Here is a 20,078-nt window from a genome sequence, read left to right as displayed (position 1 = left end):
GGAGAGATGTTACTCTTCTTTTAACAGTGTTGGATTTTATTTATTTCATGGGTTGTTGATTATCACTGGGAGCTGCAATCACAAAATGAATGTAGCTTATAGCATGCTGTTTCAGATGTGTTCAGAAACTTGGAGACATCATTTAACTTTTGGAGGGGGGAAAAAAAAACCAAACATGTTTTTGTTCTTGGCTCCAAGTCAGAGAAGGATATGTGCTTATGAGGAGGGTGAGGTTTCTATCCTTGGATGACCCCAAAGGGATAGGAACTGCTGTGCAAGCCATGTGCAGGGTACCAAGTCAATGTCAGTGATACACCAGAAGAGCCTCTCTCTAGGAACGCTTCTCCTTCAGGGAGATGCCAAGTTCCTGAAGCCCCTCTCTCCTCAGAACTCACTCACAGAGGGAAACTAGGCTGTGGGAAGGAGAGGATGGGAAGTTGAAAACAAAAGAGACAAGAAAAGGAGACGTTCAGACACAAAAGAAGCATGGCGGACCTCCCGCCCCTTGTTAGAACACCTGCGTTAGCTGTTGAGAGGTTAGATTTGGCGCCCCGTTTTATTCAACACAGGATAGACACGTGATCGCAGTGAGCAGAGGGACCAGGGAGCACTCAGAGCTCCTCCTTCCTGGCATCTTCTTCAGCTGTGTGATTTCTCTGAAAAACACAGTGATGCTGAACTTAGAGTGCAGACTTAATTACTCCTGAAAAACCTTAACTCCAGCTTCATTTTGAACTGCTAAGCTCTTCTGTTGTTGATACGGCTTTTGTTTTGTTTTTGTTTTGAAGAGGTCTCACTACGCAGCTCTGGCTGGACTTAAACTTATTACGTGCCCCAAACTAGTAGCTTCACACCGTGGCAGTCCACCTGCCTAAGGCACCAAGGTACCATTAGTGAATGGAGCATGGGTTTAAGTTATTTCCCATCGGTCCTTGAATAGAAAATGGAGCAATCCCAAACTGAGTTTGCTTACACAAGCCCTTTGCAAGTGATGGTCTCTGGCTAACACCGTCCCATTAACTATCTTCTCAAAGCCGCCCTGCTCGGAAATGAAATTCACCCCGAGGAGGGCGCCCAGTGCTTCATCTCACAGCTGCACTCACCAGCAGTGTTCCCTTTAAGAAGCCGTCACAGAAGTCCCGGACTTTCTCCACTGTAACTTCTGTGATGGGCAGTGTGTCCCACTTGTCATTCTCGGTTTCATAAATGGCCAGAGCGGGCAGCTGAGACTCCTTTAGTTGGAAGTAGGATATCACCTTTCCATTCTCCCTTTTGCCGCTGTCTACCAGAACGAAGAGAACCTGTAGGTAGGGAGACATTCAAGAAAAAGGTCCTGCTGACAGCCAGGGGACAACGAGACACTAGTAATGGCTGTCACTACACAGACTGAACTTACGGTTTGCATAATATGATTTTAGTCTAAGTTAAAGCCTGGCATGATGGAGCACACTTGAGATTCTAGCACTTGAGAGGTGCTGTGGGAAAATGGTCTGTATCCTGTCACTTGTATTTTAATAAAATGCTGATTGGCCAGTAGCCAGGCAGGAAGTAGAGGTGGGGTGACCAGGAAGGAAGTAGAGGCGGGGCAACCAGAACAGGAGAATTCTGGGAAGAGGAAAGAGTCAGTCTTCAGTCGTCATCCAGACAAATAGGAAGTAAGATGTGACTGCCTCACCAAAAGAGGTACCAAGCCACGTGATTAACACAGACAAGAATTATGGGCTAATATAAGTTATAAGAGTTAGTAAGAAGCCTGAGCTAATAGGCCAACCAGCTCATAATTAATGTAGGCCTCTGTGTATTGATTTGGGACTGAACAGTTGCAGGATCAGGAAGGACAGGAACATCAGTCAACAGAGAGGCAGAGGTAGAAGGACTAGGAGTTCAAAGTCACATTTAATTATAACAAGTCAGCAAGTTTGAGGTTAGTCTTGGCTATATAAGATCCACCCCACCCTTTCTCATATAAACACATTTTGATTAAAATGAAATGATTTTGAAATTTATTTTTGTTGTTTTGGTATTTTATTCAAATTTAACTTTAATTAAATTTATCCTTTAGTTGAATTTAACTACAAGAATTTTGGCCAGCTGTGGTGGCTGGTAGGATTTGCTGAAGAAGGAGGAGAATGCAGGAGGATCGTGAGTTCAAGGCCAGCCTGGGCTACACATTTTTGGCTGAACATGGTGGCTCGTGCCTTTAATCCCAGCACTTGAGAGGTAGAAACAGATGGTTTTCTGTGAGTTTGAGGCTAGCCTGGTCCACAAAGCCAGTTTCAGGACAGCCAGGGCTGTACAGAGAAACCCCCATCTAGAGAAACCAACCAAACCAAACTAAAACCAAACCAAAACAAATAAACAGAAAACAAAGACATAAAAAATTGGAATTTGGGATTGAAGAGATGCCTCAGAGGTTAAGAATACACCAGGTAGTTGACAACCCCTTGTAACTCTAGCTTCAGGAGATCCAACCTCTCTTACAGTCTTTCTGGGCATCTTTACTACCCCCCCCCCAATTAAAAATAAAAACAATTTTTAAAAAAGACTTCTGTCTTTGAAGATTGATGACTCCCTAAGCAAGAAAGTCTAGTGTGGTGTTTGAAGGCAGAGGATGGGGTTGAGTTTGCTTCTGTCTTCCTAGCTTTTTTTTTGCAACTTAGTTTCTCTGAGACTCAGTTTTCATATTTGTAAAATGTACTGGTGGGGGCAGAGATGCCTGAAGTAATTGTGGCACATAGTACGCCTTTGGTAAATGTTATTTTCTAGACATATTCTAAGAACCCCCACTCCAGCGGCTCCCCAGAGTCATGGATAGTGCTCTTCCTTGCTATATGTGCACACTTTGAATATAATAGTTAATAACAAAACCAAACCATCGTAATAACACGTGGCAGTGAAAGCCCTGTTAGCACATGGGTTGCTTGCTTCTGGAATTCTCCATTTACTACTCTGAGCCCACGGTTGACTGGGTAACTGAAATGCAGAGAAGGAAACCCCAGATGAGCAGGGGAGCTGAGTGGAGGGGTGGTTACTAAGCTACGTCTAGGCAAGGTGGAAATCCTTGTGCTCTTCTGAGCAGAGGATTGTCTGTATTCAGGAGCACCCAGTGCTCCCCACACCAGGGGACCAGTGCTCCCCAAGACAGCTTATGTGATGGCTCTCTTTAGAAAGACCTCTAGTTGGGGTCTGGGATGCAGGGGTAGATGAGGGTGGTGGTTTCAGAGAAATGCACCCAGGAGCGGGGAAGGAGAGAAAGGATCGTGGTCACTTGAGGTAGGCTCCAGGTGCTGTGAAGGTACTCACGTGAGAAGTGGTTTCGGCTCTCCGTCCTGGCCTTCAGAGGTTATCATGAGGAAACAGATGCCGACTAGGCGATGTGGTTTCTGCGTATTTATACTTACTGTCTCCCACAATGACAATATAAAGTTTCTTTAATTTCCAAAATCTTCACTTCTTGCCTCCCACTCCTTGATTCATATCCTTAAAATCACACAATTTTTCTTCTCCCCAGCCCCATCTTCCTGTGGTGGTGACCTTTCCCAACTCACCTTTCCCTGGAAAAGCTTAGCTGCCTTCCGGTATGTCTGCATGCTGTCTTCATACTCTGCGGAAGCCTTGTTCATTATCAGGAGCAGATGGGTCCGAACCATGGCGTTAAATAAGCCAGCTGCAATCTGGGAAATTAAAATGTGTTTTAGAAGAAGGATACAAAGAGGAACAAAGAAGGAGGAAAAGTGGGAGGGAGGGAAGGAGGGAGGGAGGGAGGGAGGGAGGGAGGGAGGGAGGGAGAGGCAGAGACACAGAGGGACAGAGACAAAGAGATATAGAGATAGATATAGAGATACAGAGACTCAGAGATACAAAGAGAAATACAGAGAGACAGAGATACAAAGAGGCGGAGAGAGAGACACAGATGGACAGAGACACAAAGATATATGGAGAGATACAGAAAGACAGAGGGACAGAGATACAGAGAGGCAGAGGGAGGGACAGATACATAGATATGCCAATGCAGTGAACAGAATAATATAAATGCAAATAACCTCTAAGATGGCTCTTAAAAGTTTGACCCCCTGAATGTGGTAAAAATGCATTTATACATGTATAGAATTATCAAATAATAAATAAAAATATTTTTAACAAGTAAAATCACCAGGCTATTGGAGAGATGGCTCAGGGGTTAAGAGCACACCAATCCTTGTTGTAGAGGACATTGGCTTGGTTTCCAGCATCCGTATGGTGCCTGTTGACAGCTGCCTGTAACTCCGGCTCCAGGGGATCTGATACCCTCTTCTGGCATCCTCTGGCTCATGCACACATGTGGTACACATATATTTACTCAGGCATATATGCATATATATAAAATAAATATCTTTTTTTAAAAAAGTACAATTTTCTTGGAGCTGGAGAGACAGTTTAGGGGTTGAGGTCATGTACTATCCTTGCACAGGACCTGGCTCTCCTTCCAGCACCCATGCTGGGTGGCTTACAACTGGCTTTAATTGCAGCTTCAGGGGATTTGACACCCTCTTCTGGCTCCTGCAAGAGACCGGCATGCATATGGTGCACACGCAGACAACCAACATGCACATAGTTAAAAACAATAAAAATGAATCTTAAAACTAAATACAACCATTTAGTCTTCAGACAACTGTGTCGATCCCCTCCCCCTCACTAAACGTAATGAAACTGAGTAACTGAAAGGACAGTTGTGGGCTTGACAGAAAGTACAAGGTTAAGCCATAAAATGCATAGCTCTTTGTTACACCCTTCACTCTGGGGGCAGCCAGCCCAGTAAGGAGCTGTCAGGGAACCCTAAGGATGGATTTATATGACAGAAGCATCCCTAAAGATGGATTTACATAGCAACAGCAGCCCTAGGAATGGATTTACATGGCCACAGCAGGAACAGATTGCTGGCCACACTAGTGAACCTTCTTTCAACCAGCTGCTTCAGCCCTGGTGAAGCCTGTAGATGACATCACCCTAGCAAAGGCCTGCAATCTCTCCAGAGACATCCAGCCACTCCTTGCCCACTGGCTGACCCCTAGGAACTGGGTGAGCTTTTCTAGTGCAGCTGGCCACAGAGGAACCATAGACAAGGCAATGCGGTCAGATGAAGTATTCCTACAGACTTTGTCTTGGACCATATCAATGGGTTCGGCTTACATTCGGGACACAGGATGGACAATAATTGATTCTTGCTATAATAGTCTTTGTAGTTAGAGTAACAGATTCATGATACTTCAATTCAGCGTAGCATCTGCTCTTGTAAAGCAGAGAAACTCCTGGGAAGAGTCGAGAGATGAGAGCTAAGGAGTCAGAAGGCAGAACTCTCTTTACCGAAGGGATGGCAACACGGAAGTAGCTGGTTTCATCTCAACAGGCACAGCCTGGTTTGCACAGCAAAGCCACACAGAGTGTGTGCATTGGATGTACATGCAGGAGCAGAGCATGGCTGTGACTTTCTGCGCAGTCTTTCTAGGACAAATATTCATACCAGCCTGAACAAAAACTAGCGGCAGTCGAGGGGGCAGCTCCAAACAAGAAGGGATTACTTCTGAGATGTGAAAGTCCTAATAAAGATTAAGCATGCTTCTCTAAAGAGATTCTTTCCTGACTTTCTCTTGATGGGATTGGTTGTCCCTAATATTATGAAATTTGAGAAAGACACCAAGTTAACCTGTAAAGTGAGCACTGGGCCAGGCCTAAGAACTCAGGGATTTGTGTCCTTGCCCTGCATCTAGGACTCTATGACACCATGGTCATGTGCACAGGAAACATTGGGCCACCTTTTCTGAGTCCAAGTGCAGTTCTGTAGGCACAGCAGTGACAGGAGTGTATCTCTAGGTAAAGAAAGCTATGATGGCCACTCTTAAGCTGCTTCTAGATTGGATTTAGAGTCACCTAGGAGACACACTCTGGTCATGTCTGTGAGGGTGTTTCCAAAGGGGCTTGAAGAGAGAAGAGCCACCATGAAGGTGGGTAAAACAACCAATGGACTTCAGTTGTGGCTAGAATAAAACAAAACAAAACAACAACAACAAAACCATGGAGAAAGTGATCTACAGACCAGTATCCATCTCTCTGTTTCTTGGCTATGGATGCACTGTGACCAGCTGTTTCACGTTCCTGCCTGCACACCTTTTCACCATGATGAACTGTGTCCCCTCAAACTGTGAGCCAAAATAAGGCCTTCCCTCCCTAAGCTGCCTTTGTAGCAGCAACAAGAAAAGCAATGAATAAAAACAGTCTTCTTGGTCTTAGCTTGGGAAAGGTGATTTAGCGCCAGTGACCTTCACAGAGCACACTCACACAAGACTTCAGATTCTGAAGGTTTTGATCCAGATACCTTCACTTTTCACTCTGGGCTTTTTTTCTTATGAGTTGTGTTGAAGGTCATCTAGTTTTGCTGCATCCGTTTCTCTCTTTGTTGAGTAGGGAGGGATGCGTCTATCCATCTTAAAGGGTTAATAAGGGTATCAACACAAACAGCATGCCAGGTGTTTGGTGATGGGCATTAACAGTGGAGAGAACACATCTCCTGTGGGGACCAGGACCCTCTGAGACACAGGAACAGAAAGGACTGGTCATAGGGAATCAGTGTTTACCAGAGGACTGTACTCTGTCACCCAGTGGAGGCCATGCACGTAAATGAATTGCTTCAACTTGGCGGCGTCTAAGCTGTCAATGTCTTTAGCATCCAAATGCAGTTTCTCATTATCAACCTGGGGAAAGGAAACAAGGCACAATAAAGGACCGAGTGGACCCTGCAGCATCTTTAGAGATTATTGGCAAACGGAATTTGACTATATGATGGGCATGGAGCACAGCTCCAAAGACAGGACGGAAGTTTTCTACCCTCGGTGACACTTTTCCCTACTTGTCTCTTAAGGGCTTTTTAAAATGTAATATAACCACGGATATATTGAATTATGCATTTTCCATCAGTGCAGCTGTTCTGAATTTCATTTTCTTAACCTCTGGTTTATTTTTCATTTAGTTACTTCCCATTATTCCTTTTTTCTTCCTTTGTTTGGGGAGTTGCTCAAGCTTTATTTATCCCTTTGAAGACTGCCATTATGTGACACATAGCTTTTGTTACCAGAACCTACTATTAGTTGACAGTTAGAACTCCCTGTTGAACCTTGCAACATACACACAAAGATAAAAATACTGAAAAAAATCTTACATTATCTTAAACCAATTAAACATGAAATAATAAATGCCAATGTGTAGAAAATGTACTTCTAAATTAGAATCTTGTTGGGGGGAGCAAAACCCACTCAAAGCACTGGATGTTTTAAAATGTGAAGTACTAGCATCAATATAGCCCAGTGGTGGAGTGCTTGCTTGCTTACTGTGTGTGAGTTCCTAGGTTCAATTCCCAGCAACAAGCACACAGAAATGGGACTGGAGAGGTGTAGACCAGAAGGCTTGCCCAGCTTACAGGAAGCCCTAGGTCTCATCTCCGGCACTACATGAAATAGACATGTTGATTCCTGTAATCCCAGCATTCTGGAAGGAAAGGCTGGAGGATCAGAAACTCGAGGTGCCTCTGCTGCACAGAGTCTGAAGTGGGTGAGAAGAGGGTGAAGACGCCTGCTAAACGCAATTCTGTTAAAGTCCAAACGCTCAGTAGGAACACTGAGGAGAAGATGTATGGATGTAGAGTTTCCGTGGACTTTGTTCAGCTTTTTACTCCCAATATTCTTATCAAACAACTAAAGAATAAGTAGCAGGCGGTCGTGGTGGTCCGTCTTTAATCCCAGCACTTGGGAGGACCAGGCAGAGGATTACCAGGAGCCCAAGGCAGTCCTGGCTACATGGGAAGTTCCAGGCCCTGCTGGGCAATAGAACAAGACCTTGTCTCAAGTAAACGAAACTAAACCAGGGGGTTATAGAGTGGCTAAGTGAACTTGATGCTCTTTCAGAGGGTCTGAATTCAGTGCTCAGTACCCCAGGTTGAGTGACCCCCAGTAGTTTATAACTACAGGGATTTGGGGCCCTCTGGTCTCTGCCAGCACCCATTCTCATGGGTACGTATCCACACAGAGACACAGACGAAGACACAGACACAGGGACATATTCACAGAGACAGACAGACAGACACACAAACACACACACACACGAGGGGGAAGGGAGGAAGAGAGAGAGAGAGAGAGAGAGAGAGAGAGAGAGAGAGAGAGAGAGAGAGAGAGAGAGAGCACTGTTCTCTTCAATCTTCTCTGCTGCCTGTGGCGGGGCTGGCCGGCTGGCAGGATATCTCACACTTAGGACTTTGCTATTGCAACCACTCAGATCCTCATCGTCATAATCAAAGCCCACTTAATACCGAGTTCGTCCAAATGCTTGAAGATTATTTTTCTAGGACACAGAGGCCTGGCTCCTGTGTGCAGCTGGCCCAGCCGCACGTGGGCCAGGGCTGCCCTCCAGCCCGGGTTCCAGGCAGTTCCTCAAGTTTCCCAGAACTGGAGAACTGGAGGCGCCAAGAACTCCAGGTGGATTTCTGGGCTCAGGAATGCCGAGGAGGGACTGAGGGTGTGCAGCAGGGATACAGTTCCTATCCTGGGCAGTGAGAGTGCTGCCCTAAACCACCACGTCCCTTGCAGGCTCCCTAGATCGTCCACAGAAACATCCCGACTATTTCATTATTTCCTAAACTAATAAACTCAGGAGTGTTTGTTCGTTCGTGTGTAGGGATCCTGGAGGCGACACTAGAACAGGAAGTCTGCTGTCAGCCAAGGGGACCATTTGCATAATGCACTGGAGAGAAAGCTCTATCCTAGAGCAAGACTTTGGGAACATTTTTAAACCTCTATTTTGCTAGTGTTTGGAAGATATCTTCCCCAGGGAGAGAGATGCCAAAAGCAGAAAAGAGCATCTGGAAGGGCTCTGAGCTCCGGTGACTAATTTTTTGTTTTGTTTTATTTGTTTTGGACACTGTGTGCCTGCAGCGACCCCAGCACGGTCTAGCCTTTGCTCTGAGGGTGCTCGCATTCCTGCAAGTGCGCTAACAATCGTTTCGGAAACTGCATTAAAACTCGCCTTAGTTTATTTATGCTCTTCCTACTTTTATTTTTATTTATTTATTTTAGACAAAAAGTGAGGCTCATTACTGGTTTTCTTTGTAGCCAAAGATGAGTCTGAACTCCTGATCCTCCCTGCTTCCCTTCTTGTAGTATTGGGATTACAGGCAAATGCCACCATGCCTGTTCATCTTAGCTTATACTACAGGTATAGTATTTTTATCACAGTCCAGTCATAAAGTAACTTAAGTAGCACTGACAAATGATTTTTTAATCAATTCCTTCATGTCTCTAATTTTATATATGCATATATATATATAGTATATGCACTATTCAGTTGCCATGTATTTTTACACACACACATACACACACACAGAGTTTTGTTTCTTACTGTCTCCTATAGCCCAGAATGGTTTTAACTTTGCTGTGTAGCTAAGGATGGTTCCTCCTGTCAGTCTCCTAAGGGGCGGGATTATAGGTGTGCACCTCCACGCCCCGCCACACACATACATTACAAAACTGTTTTGATGATTTGACACATACTACTTCTCTCATTTACTGGTTTATTTTTACAGTCATTTCTTCTGACTTCCCATGTCTGGTAAGGTACATCTCACACTAAACATTCGAAAATGACTGTACAAGGGTCAAGAAAGACTTACTATGTTTCTCTTATATTCCATTGGGTCAAACTTGGGCTAACTTTATTTCTTTTATTTTTAGGGAAACATTTTATAATTTATATATACAATTTCAGCAAGAAACAATGTAAAATGACAAGAATATCCACCTTACATTAAAATAGAAGTGAATAAGAAAATCCAAAGTAGTGCAAACATTCAAATATTAGGGCATGCTCGTGGCTTATCAACTCCAGAGACAGAATCCCTGGGAGGATTAACTCCTTATAGGTCTATACAGAGACAGAGGGTCTCCTTGCTGTCACTCTATCAGACCACCTGAGTTCTTGAAAGCCGCATGGTCATATGCGACTTCTTATTGTTCCCTGAATTTTGCCGAAATGCTCCCTGGGAACCTTCCTACAAGTCAGCCTGCTCTAGTTTTGAAGAGCAAGTGCCCAATCTCACTTTGCTTTCTATTGCTGTGGTGAAGACCAAGGCCAAAAGCAATGTGGAAAGGAAAGGGTTTATTTGGCTTCCAGGTTCACCGTCTATCATCAAGGGAAGCCAAGACAGGAACCTGGAGGCAGGAACTGAATCAGAGACTATGGAGGATTGCTGCTGGCTGGCTTGCTCTAGCTGGTCTCGCTTTCTGGTTCTCACCTTAAGTTCCTGCCTTGAACTGTGACTTAAACCAAACAGATACTTTCCTCCCCCAGACTGTGCTCGGTAAAGGTCTTTATCACAATCACAGAACCTCTAAGACAGATATTGGTGCCTGAGTGGACTATTGCTGTGACAGATATAACATCGTTCTGATGGGGAGGACTGGGACTGTGAAGAAATTTTGGAACTTTGGGATGGAAAAGCCAAGAGTTCAGAGATTAAATTATTTTGTGGGGGTGGGGTGGGGGTAGGAAGAGAATATTGAGAGCGATGCAGATGTTAGAGCCTGGCTTGGGAAGCTCTTCAAAGACTCTAGAGCTGCTGTTAACATATTTTAAATCGAGAATACGCACATCTGGTCAGCTGCGGTTGGAGAATCAGCTGTGACCAAGAAGAGCCCAGCATCACTGAGGTGAAATCTTCCAGAAGCCCTTCCTCAAGGGTGTGCTTCACATCATACAGAAGCTATGGTTGGTAGGGGCCAAGACAGAATCTCATGTTGGCTGCTGAACTTGGTATCTTGTAAAACTCTTCCACATGTTACTGGCTTTGGCAGTGTGAAGGGTTCATGGAGAACACCAGGACTTGGCAATGTGGGACAAGGCTAAAGTCCTTGAAGAGAGACCAGTAGAGAAGAGATCCCAAGACCATACAACTCTTGTAAAGGAAAACATTTAATTGGGGCTGGCTTACAGTTTCAGAGGTTTAGTTCATTATCATCTGCTGCAGGAGGACCTTCTGCTCCTTCAGCCAATAGCTGCTGAAATACCAGCCCACTGGGGCGTGGTCTATTTATCTTTAAAAAAGAGCCACAAGCCTTGGCCCGCTCTCTTGGTTCCAGCGCTTGGTTCCGGCTCCTGCTCCTGCGACTAGGCTCCTTTCCTGACGGTTGGTGCTTTGTGAGTTTTACCCACCAAAATAAATACCCCTTTAAATCCTAACTGCTGTGGGATTGTTTTGCGCATGAATCATCATGACAGGAAGCATAGTGGTGTGCAGGCAGACATGTGCTGGAGAAGGACCTGAGATTTCTACATTCAGATAAGCAGGCAGCAGGAAGAGAAAGCCACACTGGGTGCAGGTTGAGCATTTGAGATTTCAAAGCCTGCCTCCAGTGAGACTTCCTCCAAGAAGGACACAATTCCTAATAGTGCCACTCCCTATGGACCTGTAGGGGCATTTTTATTCAAACCACTACAGAGGTCATTTGTGAAGATGCCTCCCAGATGCACTGGAGACCCCAGTGCACACACACACACACACACACATATATATATATATATATATATATATATATATATATATATATGTCAGGACTGTGTGACGACCACCAAGTACAGTGGCAGGTGTGGCGTGGAGCCAGGTTGAGCCTCCCAGACAAGCCATGTGTGCTGTGACTGACTGAGCCTGGGCCAACTAGAGCTTCCCAAGACCTCTGGAGGCCAGAAGACAGGGAGTCCTTGACACTGGACAGCAAGCTACTGATATTGCCGAAGTTTGATTTTGCTTTGATTCGATTGTGGCTGTACCCTGGTTCTTACCTCTTGGAGTAAGAAAAATATTTAACTTTTAAAATTATTATTATTACAGGAGGCCATAGACTTTGGAGTATTCATGGGACTTTGGTTATTTTAGAGGGATTTTTAACTCTTTAAGAGACTTTGGATATTTTAAAGAGACTAAACTTTGGAAGTTTTTGATATTTTAAAGACTGGGACTTTTAAGGTTATTTATGCTTTCTGTTGTGATATTAATATGAGATTTTGAGGGTGGACAAGAAACCAAGGCAACAACTGAAGAGTGACTCACTTTCTGTCAACTTGACTTGGGCTAGAGTCAGTTGGAAAGACGGCTCCTTCAGACTGGACGATAGGCAAGACTGATGGGCATTTTCTTGATTAACGGTTGAAGACTGAGGGCCTAACCCACTGTTAGGTGCCTCCCTCAGGCTGGTGGGCTGAGTTATATAAGAAACAGGCTGAGCAGGCCATGGGAAGCAAGCCAGTAAGCAGCATTCCTCCATGGCCTCTGCTTCAGCTCCTGCCTCTGGGTTCCTGCCTTCCTTCAGCCTACCCTGACTTCTCTCAGTGATAGAGGTTAATGTCGGGATTGTAAGAACAAACAAACCCTTTCCTCCCCAAGTTATTTTTGGTAATAATGTTTCATCACAGCAATAGAAACCCCGGCAATCCACATAGTTTTTGTTGCTTCAATAATAATGAGTCAGTGTATTTGTAATTAATTATCATTTCATCTTATCTTTAAATATATTCTTACTATTGGAAATAAAGTAACCCTAAATTCTGACATTTCACTACCAAACTCTATAGTATCTAGATTCGGAGCTATAATCCTGGTGTTTGATTAATTAACACCAGGGACTTGGGGGAATGGTTTGGGGTAAAGTTTCTGAAACGTAGACTTCAGAATAAGAAACATTAAATAAATACAATAGTATAAAGATAGAGATTTTCTCTGGGGGCTGGAGAAATGGCCCAGTCATTAAGAACACGCAGGACTCCTGCAGAGAACCCGAATTCAGATCTCAGCACCCAGTTCAGGTGGTTCATAACTGGCTACCTCCAGCAGATCCCACACCATCTTCTGGCCTCTGCCACACCCCAAAAGCATACAAATACATACAGGTACACAGACACACAGAGACGCGTGTGTAAATGTAAAAGAATCATTAAATTAGTTTTAAAAGAATTTCTTTGCGTGCCTTAGAGAACTACTATAGTGCAGTAGAAAGGGGGGACTGAGCATGGAATTGGACAGCATTTTACACTTGTGAACCTTAGGAGAGCTGCTTCAACCTGCTAGAACTTTAATTTTCTTACTGGAAATTCAGGAATAACATTCTCTTTTTTTCTTCTATTCTCTTTTCGCTTTATTGGATTTTTTTGAGACATGGGTTCTCTATGTGACAGTTCTGGCTGCCCCAGAACTTGCTCTGAAGACCAGGCTGGCCTCTAAGTCCCAGAGAGCCATCTGCCTCCTGAGTGCTGGGATTGAATGCATGCGCCCACCACTGCCTGGCAGGAATAATATTCTTTTCTTCATAGTTTGTGAGATTATAATAGTGCCCATCATAGACACAGTTCTACACACAGAGGCACATATAGGCAGGTGGACAGACAGACACACAGACACACACGCATGAAAATAAACCAAGTTTGGAAAAGCTGCAAATAATAAAATGTGGATCTGGGTTGGAAGAAGGTCCCAGAAAGTTTGGCATAAGCTCATGTTTTCCAGGGTAAAATAAAAAGATCTCAGTTTTTTTCTTTATTAAAGTTATTCTGAACTCCTGAACAATACTCCTATTAAGATATGTACCCAAGTTTGAAAATGTAAACCGAGAAAAGGTGTTTACGCAACAGCTGGCCTGAGAAGTCTCCCACCTTTCCCAGAACTGCTAGCGAAGCGGCAGAAAACCAGCCTGTTTGCTTTCTGGCACGGCACAGAAATTTTGTCCACCCAAGTCCCAAGCCTTGCTCGGAGGAGAGCTGTCACTAGCGCTCAACATAAAACAGAGGCTAAGGAAAGATCCTAGGAGAGCCACCAACAGGGCTTCATAAGGAATACATTGTAAGCAGAGTTCACGCTACTGTCAAGTCTGCTTCGTGCCTCCTTTGGGGCTGGCTTTGACCTCCTGGTCCTCCTGCCTGAGACTCCTGAGTGCCAGGATGTAGGGCCCGGGTCTACCCTTGTTCTGGGGGTGCATCTTGAGTACAGTTTCTGGTCAGCTAACTAAGCACCCTGTTTGTTCCTGTGCTCCCCCCCTGCCCCGCCTGGTGATTAGCTGTAGGTCATTGACTCCAGCATTGGTATGGTAATTTCCGCGGAAATCCTTATACAGCAGCTAGGTATATAAGGATTTCCCCAAGGTTGAATAAATGGCATTCGGCTGATCTCCTTTCGAATGACCCAGGTCTCTTTGTGTGTTCTTTCAATCTCCAGGCCCTTGCCCGACTCGCGTATGGTACAGTGGCGCGCGAAGGGTGTTACACCGGGATCACAGGGCTGCTTTGCCAAGCTTGGCAGATCACCTTTCCTTTATTCTCTACCACGGCTCCTTCACAGCAGGCCCTTTCTGTCTCTTTAAAACATAAGTATATGGTTATTTTGCCTACATGTATGTGTGCCACATGTGTGCCTGAGGTCTGAGGAGGGGAGAAGGAGTCAGAGCCCCTGGAACTGGAGCTGAGATCTGCCACGTGGATGCTGGCAATCAAACCCCAGCCCTCTGCAAGAGCATCCAGTGCTCTTAAGCTCTGGCACCTCTCCGTCCCCCACAGACTCTTAAGTCTCACATAGTCTATTTTGCTGAGCTACCAAGAGCTCTTGCTTTTCACATCTCTGCCTAACAATCCATCTTAGTCTTTGTTTCCAAAATAATCCTGCTAAATCTCATTTCTGTCCGCGCTACTCTCCCGATCCAAAGGCTTTGGGGGAGCTTTCTGGTGCCAATCAAATTAAGTACAAACGCAGAACTCTGGCACAGTGGCTTTAGCACAAACATGGTCTAATAAAACTTCCCTGTCGTATTTTCTTTTTTTCTGTAACTCGTACTTTGGGATCCAGTCAAGCTGGCATCATGGATTCCTAACTACCTTCAGTTTTCCTTTGTCCACGCTTCTCTGCTCCAGTGCCCCGCTTTAGCATATACTTCCCTGTCGATAGTCTCTTTTCTATTATTTTTCTGAATTTCCACACTATTTTCATTCTCCTAAAACCACTTACAGTGTTTTCTTCTATTTTTTTTTTTCTTTTTTGAGACAGAGTTTCATTGTGTAGCTCTGGCTGTCCTGGAACTCACTCTGTAGACGAGGCTAGCCTCTAACTCACAGATACCGGCTTGCCTCTGCTTCCCAAGTGCTGGAATAAAGGGTGAGCTCCACATGACCTAGCTTTAGAGTGGTTTTCCTATTAGTCTATTTGTTATCGTTTTTCCTACATTTTAAGTTCTGAGAACAGAGTGTGTATTCGATATGTTGTTATTATCAGTACCTTACACACGAATTGTCTAATAAAACGTTTGCTGAACATAGGTCAACTTTTCAACATGTAAGATTGTGGGGCTTGGTGTGTGGCTCAGCTGGTAGTATGTTTTGATGTGGGAGTGTCATATATCAATCTGTTGATTTCATTGGCTGAGCAATAAAGAAACTGCTTGGCCTCATAGCTTAGAACATAGGTGGGTGGAATAAACAGAATAGAATTCTGGGCGGAAGAGGAAGTGAGGTCAGACTCTGCTCTGCTCCCGGAGAGACCCAACAGCTGCTCTCTGGAGCAGAGACACCATGATGGACGGAGGCTAGACTCTTTCCGGTAAGCGCACCTTGGGGTGCTTACACACATCATTAGAAATGGGCTAGTCCAGGTGCGAGAATTAGTCTGTAAGGGCTAGAGTTTCAGGGGCCAAGCAGTTCTTAAATGAATACAGTTTGTGTGTTGTTATTTCGGGCATGAGCTAGCCAAGCGGCTGGGGTGTTGGGGACGCAGCCCCGCCGCTCATATTTCAACAGTGTTTGCCCAGTACACATGAAGCTCTGGGTTTGTTTCCCCCGTGTGACATAAATAGGGAACGATAGCACACACCTGTAACCTCAGCATCTGGAAAGTGGAGGGTCAGAAGGTCAAGATAATTATCATCTATGTATCGGTGGCCATCCTGAGCTATGTGAAAACTTGCCATACGCACTCACACTCACATGTATTTATAGAGCATAAAACTCCTGTATTTTTCTCTCTCTCTCTGCCTCACCCCTCTCTCTCTCTCTCTCTCTCTCTCTCTCTCTCTCTCTCTCTCTCTCTCTCTCTGTGTGTGTGTGTGTGCAGGTGCTTGTGTGAATGTGTGTCACTTCAGTGCTTAGTATGACCTTAGAGATAATATGGTCAGACCTTTTATTTTATAGATGTAAGAACTGAAATTAACAAACACTAAGTGGCTCACCCACCCTCTCTGCCTGGTAAGGGACCTCGCAGGTCCGTTAGTCCCATACCTGGCTCTGCATTCCCATCCTCTGTGCACCTCAGCCCAGCACCTGTCTTCTGGAGTGATCTGAGTCACTATCCTTGTCAGCTATGTCCCTGAATTTGACACCAGCAACAGTGTGAAAGACACAGAATTCTGTCCTGCCTCACAAGGGGAAACCAGGAGAGGGCTAGAGCTGCCACCCAGCTTACCATTCGGAAGAGGCAGATGCTGTTTCTGGTGATGTTGTAGTGGCTCAGAACCTCAGAGTTGTTGCTCATTCCAAACGATACGTCTTGGAACTGTTGTGCCATGCTGCTGAATATGGACACTATTGGCGCTTCTAAATCCTATAGCAAAACAAACATACAATGAGAGAGAGAGAGAGAGAGAGAGAGAGAGAGAGAGAGAGAGAGAGAGAGAGAGAGAAAGAGAGAGAGAGGTCTTTTTTGAGAGAAGAGACACAGAAGAAAAATATGCACACGCCAGAAATTGCGGGCTTGATTTGGTCTAGTAAAACCAAACTCACTCTTACACATGTGGGTTATACTTGCAGTAGTATATTTTAGTTTCTCCGGCTGTGTGAGTTTATAGGTCTTTATGCAAACTGTGCCTAATCCTGGGTTTTTGTGCGGCCTTATCATGCAGCCTGAATTCTACTTGTAGTTGATGGAAGCCTTGGCATCCAGAGGTCTGTGAATTTGAGCTACACAGCCAATCATATACCTAGGGAGGCAAATGTTTTGGGAACAGTTTGTGGAGGAACAGGGCGATGCAAAACTAGGAAACAGGTGCTTAGCTCTGTCACTGGGAACGTGCGGGGGACTGAGGTCCTTTTCTCCCAAGGGTCCTTCAGTTTGTGCATGAAGGTACTCACTGGTCCACGTATCTCTGGCATCCCAGGCCTTCACTCATCAGTGATGGTGGCTGTCCTCCCCAGACACTGGCACTGTCTTCCGTGCAGTGTTAGGATGCTCGTCTGCAGACGCTCTGGGCAGTACATGAGAGTATGCCGCCTTTTCCCTACACCTCACTGAGCTTGGGGGTGTGTGCAAAGAGAAGGAAGACTGCTAGTCTTGCATTCGGGATCAACGAGACAGAGTCGGCAACTTGCTCTTTTGAAAAGAAAAGAAGCTGTGGATCTTTGTTGACTGGCTCTCTGGTTTCTAAACTTTAGAATTTCTCAAGAATCCAATGGCGCCATCTGGTGACTATTTGTGTTACTTTATTCTTCCTGTTCTCTTTTCTATTTTTTGTGGGTTTTTTTTTCCAGTTTTGTACACCGAATGGGCATGGTGACTGTGAATTGGAATCAAGGAATGAACGTATACAAGGTCTCAGATAAGAGAATAGGGCTGGGTTAGCTCTGAGGATTGCCAGGTGCTATCAGTGGAGAGAGAAGGAAAGGCGAGAGTGAGCCCCTCTTGTTTACGGCTGTCTGCATTACCCAAAAGCCAATACGTGAGTGACCTCTTCACTTTCCTTTGTATTTAAAGAGGGCAAGAAAGATTACTGAGGATCTGTCTATTTGGTTTAGCAGAGCCTGTGGAAAGTGTTTCCAGGTCACAGGAGATAGATTTAGCCTATCTTTCCGGCTAGTCCCCATTTTAGCATATTCCCATTACGTCACTACTCAGAAGGCTGAGGCAGGAGGATTGTGGGTTTGAGGGAAGCAGTGGCTACATAGAGAGTTCCAGGCCAGCCTGAGTTATGAGATTTTATCTCAAATACATCACAGAACATAAATTTAAAAGTGCATTTGCATTCACTTCTGCCTATTGGCGGGACACCTAGGTACGGTTTGAGGCTGTTTAGGACAGCGGCCAGGGATGATGGAAGCTGACTTCCTGCAGACACCACTTCATTTCAAAGTGCCCATAGATAAGGAGACTCAGTCAGGAGACTTAGAGATCCCGAGGCAGGTCCGAGGAAGACCTGATCATAGCGTGGACTACTTTGAAATGAGGGGGTCTCAGATGAGAGGCCACAGCAGGGTCTGAGAGTTCTTGCTTCCGGATCACTGTCCCTAACCCAGCAGATCACTCCCGCGGCTACCCTAAGGCAGAATATGCCTGACCGTAGGGTGTAGCAAGTAGAATGTTTGTTTCCACAAACCTGGAAGAAGCCTATGACGGCGACTTCAGCAGCATTGATGAGTTCCTCGGTAGCTGGGATGTCTGTGAGCCATATGGGTTCCCCGGTCGTGCTGAGACCATCTGCAGTAGGACGGGTAGAGATGCCAGGCAACACACACCTTTACTCAGAAACTTCTGGAGAAGTTTCTAGGCTCGAATTAAAACTCCCAGAGGATTTTCATAATCCCTTCTCTTCTCATGACACGTTTCCTGATGGCAACCAAACTGTCAACCCTCCCCACCCCCGCGCTTTTTTTGGTTTGTATTTTTATTTTTACCTGAGGCTTCTTCAGCATCTGCTGTGACTTCTGGGACCAGCCCGCATATGAGGATAAATAAAAGGATTAGGCATCTGGACCTGGAGATTCTCATTGTTCTCCTGCTCCAACCCTAGATGTTGAGTTTGGGGGTGCCGATCCAGGACAGCCCGGTGTAGTGAAATGGCTGTGGGTTATTAGCACTGTGGGAATTTTACAGCTGGCTCCCGGGGAACCTTCACCTTCTGTGATAAATGGCTCAAAGTGGCAGGGCTTTGGGACGTATCCAACCAGGAGAAAGACAGCTTAGTTCATTTATTTAATAAAAAAAATATAAGTACTCTATGCCTTTTAATAATTTAAGTAGGAAGCTACAAATATGGCTGTAAGGTGATCCAGTGTCTCCCAGCTCACACCGCGGATGGGAGAGGTGGGCACAAATTATCGATGATTTAAGTATGAAACAGAGAGTGGTGAGACATGGGAAAATTCTGAGGCCTGTGTGAGAGAGATGATGAACAATCGGGGCAACCTAGGGCTTGATGAAGGATGTCTGCCTGCAAGTACAAGCAGAGCCCTGGGTGCATGCGGTCGCCTAGACATCAAAATGTGTGATGGACACATATGGCTTTTATAGGCCAAGACAAAATAGTATAGCTCGCAAAAGCAACTTCAGAGGAGGAGGGTTTGCTTTGGTTTATCCCAATTTGAGGGTACAGCGAGGAAGGCGTGCTGGTAGGAGCATGAGACAGCCGGTCACGCTGCATCCACAGTCGGAAGCGGAGATGGTGCTGAGCTTGCTTTCTCTGTTCCATTCAGCCAGGATCCCAGCATGGAGAGATACTACTCCTGGGCAGGGTGAGTTGTCCCACCTCAGTGAACAGTCTAGAAGCTCCCGCAGACGTGCCTAGAGGCCTTTCTCCTGGCTGGTTCTAGATTCTGTCCGAGCTGACAATATGAACAAGAGATCTCATGGGAAGAACTAAAGTCTAGATGTGAAAGCAGAATGTGAGCAAGCATTAGTCACTGAGAATTACGGGAAGTAAGAGAGTACTGTCAAGGCCGTCTTGCCACAGGCCTTTATGTAATAGACTCAACCAGCACAGACATTTCTTCATTCAGTAGCTACTGAGAGCCCATGGAAGAATCCCAAGCAGGAGCCAGGGTCTGACCTGGCCCACAGATCAAGTCTGAGAGTTCTACAGATAGTGGGGTGTCTCAATCTTGGATGAAAGAACTCTAAGCAAGTATCATATAATAAATGAAATTTAGAATGGTCACTCTGATTATCTGTACTCACTGGCCATTATATTGTAACAACCTGTTGGCAAGGATATATCCATGCCCTATACTGCAGATCTTACCCATGCCCCATCTGTAAGATGACTTAG

General features: G+C 45.2%; 1 protein-coding gene across 1 annotated transcript; it reads right to left on the bottom strand.

The window, feature by feature from the left end:
- Nucleotides 1-536: 536 nt before the first annotated feature.
- Erp27 (endoplasmic reticulum protein 27) lies at nucleotides 537-20,055 on the bottom strand. The gene is made up of 7 exons (XM_050135118.1): nucleotides 20,052-20,055; nucleotides 18,411-18,511; nucleotides 16,508-16,645; nucleotides 6,612-6,728; nucleotides 3,549-3,674; nucleotides 1,104-1,301; nucleotides 537-656 (listed from the first exon to the last, which is right to left on the bottom strand). Exons 1-7 carry the CDS (start codon nucleotides 20,053-20,055, stop codon nucleotides 612-614), a joined length of 729 nt encoding a protein of 242 aa, XP_049991075.1. The 3' UTR covers nucleotides 537-611.
- Nucleotides 20,056-20,078: the final 23 nt, after the last annotated feature.

The sequence above is a fragment of the Alexandromys fortis genome, unplaced genomic scaffold (genome assembly GCF_014885135.2).
Source record: "Alexandromys fortis isolate MF-2015 unplaced genomic scaffold, M_Fortis_MF-2015_v1.1 scaffold_21, whole genome shotgun sequence".
NCBI lineage: Eukaryota > Metazoa > Chordata > Mammalia > Rodentia > Cricetidae > Alexandromys > Alexandromys fortis.
Note: the sequence above shows the minus strand (reverse complement) of the source record. Positions and strands in the feature narration are given on the sequence as shown.